At 60.0% G+C, this 12,695-nt stretch overlaps 2 protein-coding genes across 4 annotated transcripts; one reads left to right on the top strand and one right to left on the bottom strand.

Moving 5' to 3' along the window:
- Positions 1–2,025: 2,025 nt before the first annotated feature.
- IRX2 (iroquois homeobox 2) lies at positions 2,026–7,165 on the bottom strand. 3 transcript variants are annotated; one of them, XM_025451384.3, is made up of 5 exons: positions 6,834–7,165; positions 5,133–5,538; positions 4,180–4,893; positions 3,316–3,394; positions 2,026–2,619 (listed from the first exon to the last, which is right to left on the bottom strand). In XM_025451384.3, exons 1-4 carry the CDS (start codon positions 7,077–7,079, stop codon positions 3,342–3,344), a joined length of 1,419 nt encoding a protein of 472 aa, XP_025307169.1. In that variant the 5' UTR covers positions 7,080–7,165; the 3' UTR covers positions 2,026–2,619; positions 3,316–3,341. The 3 variants fall into 3 exon arrangements, with proteins under 3 accessions (XP_025307169.1, XP_048961733.1, XP_048961732.1); XM_049105776.1 differs by lacking the exon at positions 6,834–7,165 and adding an exon at positions 5,960–6,141; XM_049105775.1 differs by lacking the exon at positions 6,834–7,165 and adding an exon at positions 5,703–5,866.
- Positions 7,078–9,923, top strand: LOC118353303 (translation initiation factor IF-2-like). The gene is made up of 5 exons (XM_049105654.1): positions 7,078–7,201; positions 7,848–8,116; positions 8,289–8,425; positions 8,895–8,975; positions 9,789–9,923. Exons 1-5 carry the CDS (start codon positions 7,078–7,080, stop codon positions 9,799–9,801), a joined length of 624 nt encoding a protein of 207 aa, XP_048961611.1. The 3' UTR covers positions 9,802–9,923.
- Positions 9,924–12,695: the final 2,772 nt, after the last annotated feature.

Raw genomic sequence — 12,695 nt, 5'->3', positions numbered from 1 at the left:
TATCCAGGCTTCAATTTCTGAACATATGCACAAAGATCAATTTTTGTTTGGGTTTTCCACTTCCATACTCCATACTCCTCTCAGACAGAGTGCCTTAACTGTTGCATGTTCATTAGGGTGTGTGGTCTTGAAGTGTTTAATTTGCTAGAGATCATTCACTTCCATACTTTGCAGCAAAGCCTTCCAAATACTCAAATTATAATATTACATCTAACGGATAGGATACTGCTGCCATGTGCATTGTGTTCTCTGCTGTGCATTGTATGGCTATTATTAAAAGCAAACTACTTCATCCCTTCATGTTGCCCTCAAAAATGCTATCTGGAGGGGGGGAATCATTATCTTCATGGAAATCCTATGAAGGTTTCACATCTGAAACAAAAATGAGCAAAAGAGCTCACAGCTCACTTTTCCGTTAGCAGACCTCACATTTGTTTTCTTCCAGACTCGCTGCCACAGAGTGGCACAGTTTCCCATGTGAAAAATCTTCCCTGTCACCAAGAAATAGCTCAGCTCCAAACATTTCCATGTTTCTTACTTGCGGAGGCAGGAAGGAGCTGGGGGTGGGGGGGGGGAAGCAGCTCTGTACCCTAAAGGTTGGCTTTATGTCCAGCCTCCAAATGCTTTTATACTCAAAACCAACAAAATGCCTAAGAAGTAGCAGAAAACCTAAATCTCGATCTACTCCTTTTCTCGGGAGACAAACCACAACTGCTCCTCCCCACTGCCCTGGCTCGGTGTCCAGTTAACAGCCCCCTGGCTTTGCCTCAAGTACCCAAGATTACTTTCAAATACCCTTTCTAACAAGACCCCAGCAAGAGGCCACTAATTTCTAAGGCACAAAAAGCCACTGGAGAGAGATCCGTTTGTCAATATCAACTGGTCTAGCAATTTCCCATCCTCAGACACGTCGGCCTATCGGAGCTGGCAGATGTTTAGACAAGATTTTATAAATTGTTCAATATCAGCCCATAATGAACCCCAACTGACCATTCCAAAGCAGCTAAAAGCATCCGGGACGTCCCCCGCTGGGATCCAATAATGCGCTCATGCTGCAGCATTATTAATCATGGAATAAAACAGATGAACCTCTTGAAAAGTAAGTGTATGATTGATTAAAGGGCAATCTAAGAAGCTATTATTCTTGTTTTATAACCGTAAGTTATATTCACTCAATTTATCTTTGGAAAGGAAATAAATGATTGTTCATTTCTTCTCTGAAATCATATTATATGGATATCCATATAATTTTGCTGAAAATTAAAGTGACAGGTTTGCTGCTTTTATGATACTAATCAAAGGGAATACGCTACTTGACTACAAATTCTAGACTTGTCCTATAATTAGATAGCGAGCAGCACAATAACCAGGCCACAGTCTAAGGTTGTTTAAACTTTTCTTTTCCCCCAGGGTAAGGGTAAGAGCCACCGAAAGGAAAATAAATCTCTCCTTCCAGATTTTCGCCTTGTGTTCAACGTTGAGATGTATGAAAAGGGGAGGTAAGGCCCTTTAATCTGAATAATCTATGCCAATGTGGATATTTCAGGCTTTAAAGTAAACAATGACTTCCACCAGTAATTTACGGTCAGAAGTGTGACTCTATCCCCGGTGCTATTACAATTCTCCAGCTTACCGAGAAGGTTCAATAACCCGGCACAGAAATAACTATAAAATGGATCCTGATGCATAAGGATGTCAGGTCATTTTATTTTGCCAAGTCTAACAAAATTGTCATTAACAACTAATTTGCATATTCAGAGCACAAGATTTGAATTTTCTTGCAAAACACGTGCATGTAAATAATCCAAAACTGGATGTTATTGCCCTACTGTCTTTCTCTTCCATCTGTGTTTCTCCCTTTTTTTCCTTTTTTTTAAGAGCAGGAGAAGGGAGAGGTTATTTTACACATTTTCATTAAAAAAGCCTGAGGTCAGATCACCTGGAGGGAGGGGCTGCTACCAATGGGGGGCTCCCTACTGCCTACCCAAACCACTCTCCTAGGAAAAAGGAGCCCCAAACACCAGATTGTCGTAGACTAGTCTGTTTTTATTTACAATTTAAGATATAAATTAGTAAAGAATTCTTGTTAAACAACCAACAAAGATTGTATAACCAGCAATGTTCAAATAAAAACCAGGCAGAATTTATTTACAAAAAGTTTAGATTCCATTGCAATACAACTTGCATAAATTACTAGAAGCTTTATATCATTATAAAAATAAATATCAAATTTGTTTCCACTTCTTAAGTACTCAAGTTTCTCAATCACATTTTATTTCTACTGTGTACATCTTTTACAAATAAATTTTACAGTAAGTCCTATCACACCTAGAGAATATATACCGTGGCAATGAAGTGATCAATTCAAGATATCCTGAGAAAAAAGATTGTTTTCAAAAGTCACACATACGTTGGGGAAGCTATACTATGCCAACAAATTCACGTCATGTCCAATAAAAGTCTGTTCCGATAGAGTCTGTGGCGCCTTCTCCTTTATAGTGGCACGAGATGCGGTCCGGGCTTAGAGATGTGTTTTTTTATATCTGTGTATTTCTGAACTTGGGGAGAGAGAATGGCCTGCTGACTTTTTTTTTTTTCCAAAGCAATTGTGACACCTACCTGTGGACCAAGGAAAAAACCAAATCATCCCAAATCCTTCAGTCCACACCAACATCATCACATCACAGAAACGAGTCGATCTGAAATGCTTCTGCCTTTTTCCCAACATCTTCAAGATCTGTGATTACTAATTTTGCCTAATTGTAAAGTAGGTATTTTTTGAGAGACTGCTGGGAGCAGGGCGATCGGCGAGGTCCTATCTAGAGCCCATCTGGACACAGGGGCAGGCCTGATAAACGGCTGGGCTGCTCACGTCTCTTCGGGCTTACTCTGCAAACATCACCTCTAAAGGGTTCTGGTGCCCCAGGCTTCAGCAGCCCTAGCTCATCAAAGCCAGCGTCTAGTACATGCCTAGCATGGTAAAAATGCTTCCAAACTGCTTACAAACACCCAAATTTTAATCATCTAATTTCCAAAGAGAAAACAACAGCACTGGTGCAATATATACACTCCCTCCCATTAAAGGAGTGATTCTTGACAGCTGAGCTGGAGTGAGTAAGAGGGACTCTATAAAACAGAACAGCTACTTTCCCAATTAAAGGGGGAAAAAAAAAAAAAAGACCGAAGACCACTGCAACTGCTCTGTCCTCAGACTCCATGGCGAGAAGCGAGAAATAGACATTGAGCAAGTTTACAGCACAATCGGTGATGGGAGGCTCCCCCAGGGTGGGAGGCGGCACCAGGGTGCCCACTTACTTGCATTGCTGTGCGCGCGGGGCCTTCTATAGGTAGGGCTGGACGCCCCCACCAACCACGGTGCAGCCCTCACTGGCATCTGTCAGGGGAGGGGGCAGTTAGTCAGAACCTGACCCCAGAGCCATCTGTCTCCCAGACAGCTGCACACCCACCAGCCCGCACTCCCACGCACGCCCGCTCCCTGAACGCACACAACAGTTAGGGAAACTGTCTGTGCGGCCACTCTCGGCAGACAGATTTGGGGCATGTTTCCCTTTCTCATTTTCTTTTCTCATCCCCTTGAGCTCCTTCTGCAGGTCTTATCAACTCTGGCCTGAATTATGAGCGATGGGAGGCAACCCAGAGAGGGCTGGGGAAGCGGCAAAGACTCTGGTTTCCTATTTGGAAGAATTAGTGCCTCTCAGAGTTACTAGAACGTTTTGTTTCCTTCCAGCCAGAAGCAGAAGAGGAGACTCAGCTGAGACTCTCAAACCAGAACCGCACTGAAACTTCAGCCCAGTCAACCCGGGAGACAGGCCGTAATTTACATTTTGTGACAGTTTTTTTTTGGGGGGGGGGAGAAATAAACCTGTCGTGATAATGACATTCTGTAACGATAACGGTAAATTCAATAAAATGTAAAGAATAAAGGCGTGAGGCTTATTGCAAGGCAAGGGGCCCTCACCGTCCCCTGCCCTTTCCTGCTGCTACCGCCGCTTCCCTTCCCAAAGCTCCAGGCGCATTCCCTCCCCTCCGTCTCTCCAGTCCCAACAAAGGCGCCCGCGCCCCGCCCCAGGGTCTCCCGGGCCCCCTCCCCACGGTGTCCCGGGAGGGGGCCCGCCGGCTCGCCCTCCCCGGAGGCCCCGCGCGCCGCGGGCAGCCTACCTTTCTTGGGCTCGTAGCCGCCGCCCGGAGGCCGGTAGTGCGGCTCCAGCGGGTGCGCGCCCGCCTTGCCCGCGTCGCTGGCCGCCTTGGGCGCGGAGTGCAGCGCCTCTCCGGGGGCCGCGGCCGCCGAGTTGTAGCGCAGGAGCCCCTGGCCCTGCAGCGCCGCGTTCAAGTTCCCGTAGTTTGTATAGTTGCCGTAGAAGGGCGATGTGTAGTACAGGTGGCGGCCGAGCAGCGGCGACGCGGGGTAGGGCGAGCCGCCCGGCGGCGCCCCGGAGGAGGCGGGCGCGGCGGCCGCGGGCAGCCCCGGCGGTGCGCAGCCCGGGCCCAGGCTCGGCTGCTTGAGGTCCGACGTGGCGATCTCGGCCAGAGACCACAGCTTGGGCTTGCTGGCGGGCTGCGGCGCGCCCGGCGACGTCCGGCTGCCCAGGGGCATCTTGCCGCCGCCGCCGCCGCGGGGCGCGGCCTCGGGCGGGGGGCTCAGCAGCGGCGCCTCCACGCCGGTGAGCGGCGACGAGGTCACGGGCTTGGGCGGCGCCAGGTCCCGCTCGCCCTCCTCGTCGTCGTCCTCGTCGTCCTCCAGGTCGTCGTATTTGTCCTTGCACTCGGAGCCCGACTCGCACAGGGGGTCCCCGGGCCGACACGGCAGCTTCTCCCCGTCCGACTCGGCGGAGCACGAGTGATCCGTGAGCGAGTCGACGTGCAGGCTGATCCCTGCGGGGGCGCGGGCAGGGCTGTGGTCCGCAGGGACGGCCGGGGGCCTGGGCACCCTGCGCCCCACGGGACCTCCCACCCCGATCCCAGGCGGGAGCACGGCCTCCCCGGAGAGCTCCCGAGGATTCGCTGGGCCCCGCGCGCACCCGGGTGGGGCGGGCAGCGCCGTCCCGCCCGCGGCTCCGCGCCCGCCTGGGAAGAAGGCTCCGCGACCACGCGCCGGCCACGGGCCTGCTCACCTTCGTCCTCCGCTGACGTCTCGGTGCCCTCCTGCGCCTTGTCTGGGCTCTCTCCCTTGCTCCTGGCGGCGTCGCCCTCGTCCTCGTCCTCGTCCTCGCTTTTGTTCCTGGGCGCCCATGTCATCTTGTTCTCCTTCTTGAGACGCCGGCGCGCGTTGGCGAACCAGGTGGACACCTGCGTGAGGGTCATCTTGGTGATGATGGCCAGCATGATCTTCTCGCCCTTGGTGGGGTAGGGGTTCTTGCGGTGCTCGTTGAGCCAGGCCTTGAGCGTGGCCGTGGCGTCCCGCGTGGCGTTCTTGCGGTACGCGGGGTCGTTGAGCTGGTACGGGTAGGCCGCGCTGCCGTACGGGTGGTAGCTGATGGCGCCCGTCATCCCGGTCGTATGGGCGTCGTAGGGCGCGCCCTGGAACCAAGGAGAGCCTGGTGAGGGGTGTGCGAGGGCCTGGCCCGCATCAGCCCAAAGCTGACCCCTCCGCCCCCCCCCCTCCCCACGCCTCCCTTCCCAGGGTGAGCCCCGCACTGGAGCCTCCTTCCCCGCGGCAAAAGAGCGGAAAAAACGCAGCGCACAGGGCGAGACAGGCTGCAGATTGCGAAAACGCTGCCGTTCTAATCTCGAATTTTTGAACTATTTCACTTTCCTAAAATGACACATCTTCCCCCAAAAGTCCCCGAGCTGCGGGCACAGAGGTACGCAATCATACACACACAGAGACCCACAGGTACTTCCTTGATATCTAAATTTCTCTGGCTGGCTCCCCCTACTCCCCCGTCCCCGCCCTTCTACGGTTAAAAAACCACCCCGGAGCCCCCGCTCCGCTATTCACCGCTCTAAAGCTCGGCAAATCCAATTTGCAACTCAGAAGCCAGTCACCGTTTCGAATTCTTCAAATACGCGGTAATTAGCATTTTAATTCAGCCTTTAACGTTTAAATTCGAGACATTTGCAGCCTCCGCCAAGGCCCCAGTTCCACTGTCGCTGCCCTGGAATTCCACCGAGGGCGGGCAGCGGCGACAGTCCCCCCGCGCCCCACTCCCCCCCCCTCCGTCCCAGCCTCGATCGTCCGAAACGGGCGTAAGCAGCACCGGGGCCGGGCCCAGCTGCGGACCCGGAGGCCAGCGGGACGACCCCAGGCCCGGCAAGCGGCAGCGGCCCTGGGTACTCGGGGGACCGAAGCGGCATTAGGGTTGCCACACGCCCGCCGCCGCGTCTTTCGGAAGCACGGCCTGTGGGACGGATGAAGGCCGAGATCGCGGCGCGCCGGGCAGGGCCGCGAGCTGCCGCCGGACCCTCCGCTCCCTCCCCCTCCCGGTGAGCCCCCCCCCGCCCCCAAACCCCGAAAGTCAAGCTTAAGCGCCCGGCCTAGCCCGGGAGGCCCCAGGGGCGCCGAGCCCCGCTCCCGGAGTCCCCGGCCGGCCCTGCACCCTGCGCCTGGCTTGGGCGCGCGAAGGCAGGACGACCCAGGGCACATTCCCGACCCCGGCGGTGTCGCACTTTTCAAGCTCTTTGGGGGCAGCACCCAGGACCCCGAGGGTCGAGGGGGGGACGGACCCCCGGTGTGACGGACGTCGCCGGCGGGCCGCGCTGCCTCCCGCTCCGGCCTCCCGAATCCGCGCCCCCGCGCCCCCGCGCCCCCGCGCCCCGCTCGCGGCCCCCGCGCCCGCCGCTCCGCGTCCCCCCACCCGCCCGCGCGCCGTTACCATGTAGGACGGGAAGCCGGCGGCGGCGGCGGCGTCGGCCGAGTACTGCAGCGGGCTGCCGAAGCCGGTGGCCGCCTGTGCCGTGAAGGCCGCGGAGCCCGGGTACGGGCTGAACGCCGAGCCCGACGCCGAGCGAGCCAGCTCCTCGCTGCGCGGCGCCGCCAGCGCCGAGGCGCCGTACGCCGGGCACGAGTAGAGCGCCAGCGAGCCGGGCGCCTGGTACAGGTAGCCCTGCGGGTAGGACATGGTGGGCGCGGGGCGCGGGGCCCGCCTCACGCCGAGCAGCCGGCCAGGCGCGCGGCGCCCTCCATCCACGCCCGGCCGGGGCGCGGCGCGGCGGCGGGCGCGGGGGCCCCGGGCCGAGGCAGGCCGGCCCGCGCACTAGCCCGGGAGGCCCGCGGGCCGGGGACGCGGCGGGGCGGCGGGGCGGCGGGGCGGCGGGGCGGCGGGGCGGCGGGGCGGCGGGGCGGCGGCGGCGCGGAGCCGGTGGGCGCAGCCGCGCGCCAGGCCGGCGGTCGGGGTTTGGGGGAGTCTGGAGTCGGGAGTGAGGAGTTGAGGAAGGAGCGCTCGAGTTTCCGAGGGACATTGGAACGCGGAGCTGTCCGTCACGCGCTCATCTGCATATTCGGGCGCCCGCCCCCTCCCCTGCTCCGCCCGCTCCGCCCGCTCCGCCCGCTCCGCCCGCCCCGGCTGCCGGGCCGCGGCCGGGGGAGGGGCGGGGAGGGGAGGGGAGGGGAGGGCGGAGGAGGAGGCGGGAGGGCGGGGGCGGAGGAGGAGGGAGGGACGCGCAGGCTTTTGTGGCGCAGACGCCAGCCCGCGGCCCGCGGCCCCGCAGCCCGGCCCGGCCGAGCCGCTCGCCCCGGCTCACACCCCTCCCCCTCGCACGCCCTCCGGCCTCCCCCCGCGGCCCGCGGGGAGCCCGGTCCTCCCCGGCCGGCTCCTCCCGCCGCCCCCGTCCCCTTCCCCATCGCGCCCCCCGCCGCCCCCTGCACCCCTCCCCGTTCGGCCCGCGAGGACTGGGCGGGGGCCGCCCGCAGTCGGGGACCCTTCTGCGCCGCGAGGAGGCCGGCCCAGGTGACGGCGCGCGTGACCCCGGGCTCGGGGCCAGGATCCGGGGCGGAGGGAGCCGGGCCCTCCTCGGGGTGGCGTGCGCCGCTGTCGCCCCCTCCCTCCCCGGGCTCCTGGGCCTGCCCGGGGAGCCTCCCCGCGTGGCCTCGAGTCCGGTGGCCTGCCCCGCGCCGCCCAGCGCGTGCCTGCGACCCCGGATCGGGGAGGGCCCTGAGGTGAGCTTCTGCTCCCCAGTCCCTAGGGGGACACCCGGGGCTCTGCGTGCCAGGACTTTGCGCTCTTGGGAAGGTGTAGACGCTCGCCGCCAGTGTTTCTCTCGGGAAGATGTCACCCCTGAAACGCTGTACTTGATTGTATTTTGATAAGTTGACTCTTCTTTGGGACAAGTGTCGTAAAGCGCTCCGGAGAATGACTGTCACCGGACAGACCGCCTCTGCACGACGTGAAGACTCGCTGTCGCTGTCGCTCGGGAGGAAGAAGGAGGGCTGCGGGAGCGAGCGCTGTCAGCAGCACAGGTGGCTCAGGTAAAACGAGGGGCTCCGGAGCTCCCTCTCGGGCCCAGAGGCAGGTGCTTAGCCAGGGGCCCCCCGGGACCCCAGCCCCAGAGACCCTTCACTCCCCAACCCTTCTGCACCCCTTCTGCACCTGGGGCGGGAGGATGAAGGCACCTGGTTCCTGGGGTGTCACGGATGGGGGGGTGCCCAAAAGGCACACGGGGTGTCAGTGTGCACTATCCTGGGCAGGGCACCCACCCAACAGGTGCCTTTTCCTCGGAGGCCCTCTCTGGGGTGGGTTACCTGTGCGGTAGAATTGCTGCAGGTGGGAGCTGCTGCGGCCTGCGGCACCTGCCCCACCAACCCTGTTATGGACTTCTGCGGGGGTCCAGCAGGCCCTGGCCTGGCCAGGCTGCAGTGGGGGGACGGAGAGCCTGCAGCCCAGGCCTGCCCACAGCAGAACCTTCAAGACACAGTTAAGCTGTGTTTCTTTTCCTAGGTCCCAGGAAGCCAGTTGCAAACCAGAGTGTTGGGCTTGGGAAGAACCCATCGTCCTTGGCCTGCAGGCCTGTGACTCCTAGTAGGTGCACCTTATCACCAGCCCCCATGCCTTCCCACTTCTTCTTCCCCAGTGCTCCCCCTTCCTGAAAACCAGTTCCTGCACCTTCTACACTTCGACCGACCTCCATATCACCCCCAAACAGCCCTTCCCACACGCTGGGCCACTTGCGGGGACCTCTCTGGAGCGGTTTTAACGATGCTGCCACCCCAGGCAGGCTGTCCAAATTCAGTGCGGGGCAGATACTTTACAGCAATTATGGTAGTGTGGAAAAGGACAGAGAAGGGCGGGTGTGGGGGTTGCTCCAGCAGCCCTCCCAGCACACCCTCGACAGGATCTATGAGATTTTTGGTCTTCCTGAGAGAGGACTGGGCCAGGTAGAGGCCATAAATGAGAGTCACACACGTTGGATGACAAACATAAACAGCAACAGATCAGATTTGCAGGCTTTTGGATTCGTTTCCAATGAGACCGGTTAAGTGAAAAAAAAAAAAAAAATCAGGTCTAATTTTTATCTCCGAGGATGATTGGCCTGCAGTATTTCCATTTCTAAAGGCCAGTTCCTGCTGTGTTTCATTAGCATTTGGGGCTCGCCCCCTCGCCCTCCCTCCTTCTCCCTCCACCCCCCTTGGGCCTGATCTCTGCCAGGGGCAGAAAAGAAAACATTGAATTATTACAAAAACATCCCCAGTTTGGAGCAGGAGCGTATGCTCCGGATACACTCGATTTTGACATCAATTAAGTATATAAGCAGACAAGCACACGTGGCTTTGGAGGGGCTCAGTCGCCCTGGGTGCATCTCCACCAACGCTCTCTCCTCTTCCCTCTCTTTAGCTCTTGCTGCTGATTCTACAGACAGCCTCTTCCTCGAGTGTATTTTCCCCCAGCAATTACACTCCTCCACTGAAATCTAAATTTTCCATACTGCTGCCTGCTACTAATAAAAACCGTCTACCTTGCACTATTAAACAGTCGAATCGCGCTACATGCCGTTTTTATTGGTAGTGACTGTAGCAAATTAAAATGCCTACGCAGAGACATTAAAACTTACACTCTGCATTGTTATTGGAATATATAAACTCCGTTTCACTTTAAAGCTCCCTGATTTTTTAAAACCACTTTCCCTTTTCTTAGATGAAAGTTGGCTTGGTCTTCTTTTACAAGAAACCAATGGGAAAAACAGGCTGCGAGTGTGGAGGCTGGTCGCGGTGGCTCGGCACGCGGCCGCCTGCGAGGGTGGCCCGGCTTGGCGCGCGCTCGGGCTGCGGTGGCCGCGGAGAGCGCAGGCCGAGCGGGGAGCCAGCTGCTGCACCGCGCGCCCGGGGCCGCCGCTGCAGGAGAGCGGACCCCGGGAGGCTCGGGGTGGACAGGCCGGCGGTGCACCGCGCACCGGTCAGGCCCTTGGCGGCCCGCGTGTTCGGATGCCGTCCGAGCTGCACGGCAGAGGATGGGCAGGCACGCTGAACACCGGAGACCTGCTTGGAAGTCGCGGTCACTTTGTCACAGTGGCAGGGGCAGGGTCGACCCCCTCCTCCCATCCGCGCGCTTGTAAAAATAAGTTAGCACTGTCACAGCGTTCGTTCTCGTCCTCACGCGTTGGAAACGCGTTGGCGCAGCACTGCACGTCTCCGCGAGCCGGGGCTCCTGCGAGGCCGCGCGGCAAGAAGCGCCTGGAACGCGGCGCGGCCCGAGAGGTCTCTCCGGGAGGCGGCGGCCGCGCAGGCCCAGGCCCTGGCGCACAGGGTTGGCCCTGGGCTCTGGGCGCGGGGAGGCCCACAAGCCGTGCGTGCGGGCGGCGAGGGGGCGCTGTGGCCCGCGGCTGCGGACTCGGCCCCTGCGCGGTGGCCCCAGTGCTGTCCCCGGCCGCCGGTGGCGGTGCGCGCCCTGGCCCCGCCCGACCTCCCTCTTCCCGCGTCGGTTTCATCGGGGGGGCGGGGGGGCAGGAAAATTATGCCGGGCGCTCCAGTAGATCCGAAGTCACGCAGGAACCTGTTTGCTTTATTACCCTGGCGGTCGGCGGAGTCTGTAAGAGTTTGGAGGGAAGAGAGCCACCATTTTGGAATGCGCAATTGGGGGAGGGGGGCTCAGTTAGGATTAAATGTGCACCGTTTGCAGGGGTTCCCGTAATGCAGTGACCTTTACGCCGTAAGCAGCCCCGTGCACCGGAGCACCTTCCCATCCAGGACGCCTCTGGTCCCAGCGCTCCCTGCGTCCTGGACGGAGGCCAGCCAGAAAGGGTGAAGGGGCACTAAGTTCGGGTTCTGCAACTCGCTTTGTTTCTCTCTGCCCCTGTTTTGTTTTGTTTCTGTTTGGTTTGTTTTTGCAAACCCACATGTGCCGCCATATCTTGTACCCAGCGCGAGGTCCCGATGAAACGTAGAGGTCTCCGCAGCGCGGTCTCCAGCGCTCTCGGTTGGCTGCGAGCGGGTCCCCCGATTCCAGATGCACCGGTGTTCTGCGGTTCCAAGGCGCGTCTCCGAGGCTGGGCCAGATGCCCGCAAAGCAGGCGCCCTGGACGATCCCTCGCTGCCGAGGGGTCCCCGCCGCCCCGGCCTGCGGCCGCCCGGGGCCTCGAGCGGGAAGCGCCAAGGTGGCAGCACCCAGAGACCAGGGGCAGCCCCTGGGGTCGGGCCCCCAGGGTGAGGGCTCAGGGCACGCTCCTCTGACTTCCTCAAACCGAGGCTTGGGTTCCCTGGCACGTCACCGACTCCGACTCCGGGGCTCTTAGTGACCGCGAGGTCTCCGCCGCCGCTCGGTCCCTCGCGGTGTCCCTCAGTGGGTGGCAAAGTGTCCACCGTCTCCACGATGCCCCGCCTCCGACGCGCTCGCGGGTGTCTCTCCCCGCGTCTCCGCAGCTCGCAGCCCGAGTCTCGGCCCAGCCCCCCGCCAGCTCTCCCCACGCCTCTCCCGCCGCTCCCCGCCCCGGGGCGCAGCTCCTGGGGTCCGGGAGGGGCCGGCCGGGGAGCCCCGCGCCCAGCCCGGGAGGAGAGGGGAGGCGACGCGCGATGATGCACGGCCCGAGTTCCACGCCTGGAGACCCGTGTCGGGAGCAGCCCGGGGTGGCCAGCGACCGCTGGAAGGAGAGAGGTGGGGAAGTCCGCCTCCGCGCCGGTCCCCGCGCTCGCAGGCGGCCCGCACCCCGCATCCCGCGCCCTGCGCCCCACGGCGGGCACACGCACGCGCACACGCGCGCCTCCCGAGAGGCCGCGCCGCCCAGCGCGCGCTCCTCTGCGCCCCTGGAAACAGACGAGCGGTTGTTGGGTTTGGGTTTTGTTTTGTTGTGCTTTTGGTTTTGGTTTTAGCTTTTTTTTTTTTTTTTTTTTTAAGTGTTTCTGCTAGACAAACAGCATGTGGAAGAACTTAGCTCCCCTCCTCCCGCCCCTGCGGCAGCTGCTCCCGGCTTTGTGGCGGCCGCGTTCCCGGCAGAGCGCTCCTCCGTGGTGTCCGCGCGTGCGGCGGGGAGCGCGCCCCGGCCGGGGCCCACCCGCGGGAGGCACCCCGACTCCTCGCTCGCCAGAATGCACTGGCGAAGGAAGGTTTTCTGCAGTCTCTTGACAATTACTTTTAGCCAACAAGAAAGAGAAGCACTGAAGAGTGTTTGTCTGGGGCCATGTTGCGTATCTTTCAGAAGATCTTACTTCAGTGTGTGCACCCCCAGACAGCCCGACCAGCCCGCTAATTCGGGGGGCACATGTCCCGCGCACAGGCGTGCCTGTCCGCTCCCAGGATCTCCTGCAGGCT

This window comes from Canis lupus, chromosome 34 (genome assembly GCF_003254725.2).
Source record: "Canis lupus dingo isolate Sandy chromosome 34, ASM325472v2, whole genome shotgun sequence".
Lineage (NCBI taxonomy): Eukaryota > Metazoa > Chordata > Mammalia > Carnivora > Canidae > Canis > Canis lupus.
This window is presented reverse-complemented; position numbering and strand designations above follow the sequence as displayed.

Bases quoted from the DNA above. Each gene is read 5' to 3' on its own strand.
- LOC118353303 (XM_049105654.1), top strand. From the start codon at position 7,078: ATGGTGGGCGCGGGGCGCGGGGCCCGCCTCACGCCGAGCAGCCGGCCA. The intron at 7,202-7,847 runs GCCGGCCCGCGC...TCGGCCCGCGAG, and splicing joins GGGGCCCCGGGCCGAGGCAG to GACTGGGCGGGGGCCGCCCG. The intron at 8,426-8,894 runs GTAAAACGAGGG...TTCTTTTCCTAG, and splicing joins CAGCAGCACAGGTGGCTCAG to GTCCCAGGAAGCCAGTTGCA.
- IRX2 (XM_025451384.3), bottom strand. From the start codon at position 7,079: ATGTCCTACCCGCAGGGCTACCTGTACCAGGCGCCCGGCTCGCTGGCG. The intron at 5,539-6,833 runs GTAACGGCGCGC...CCTTGGTTCCAG, and splicing joins CCGGCTTCCCGTCCTACATG to GGCGCGCCCTACGACGCCCA. The intron at 4,894-5,132 runs GTGAGCAGGCCC...GCGCCCCCGCAG, and splicing joins GACGTCAGCGGAGGACGAAG to GGATCAGCCTGCACGTCGAC.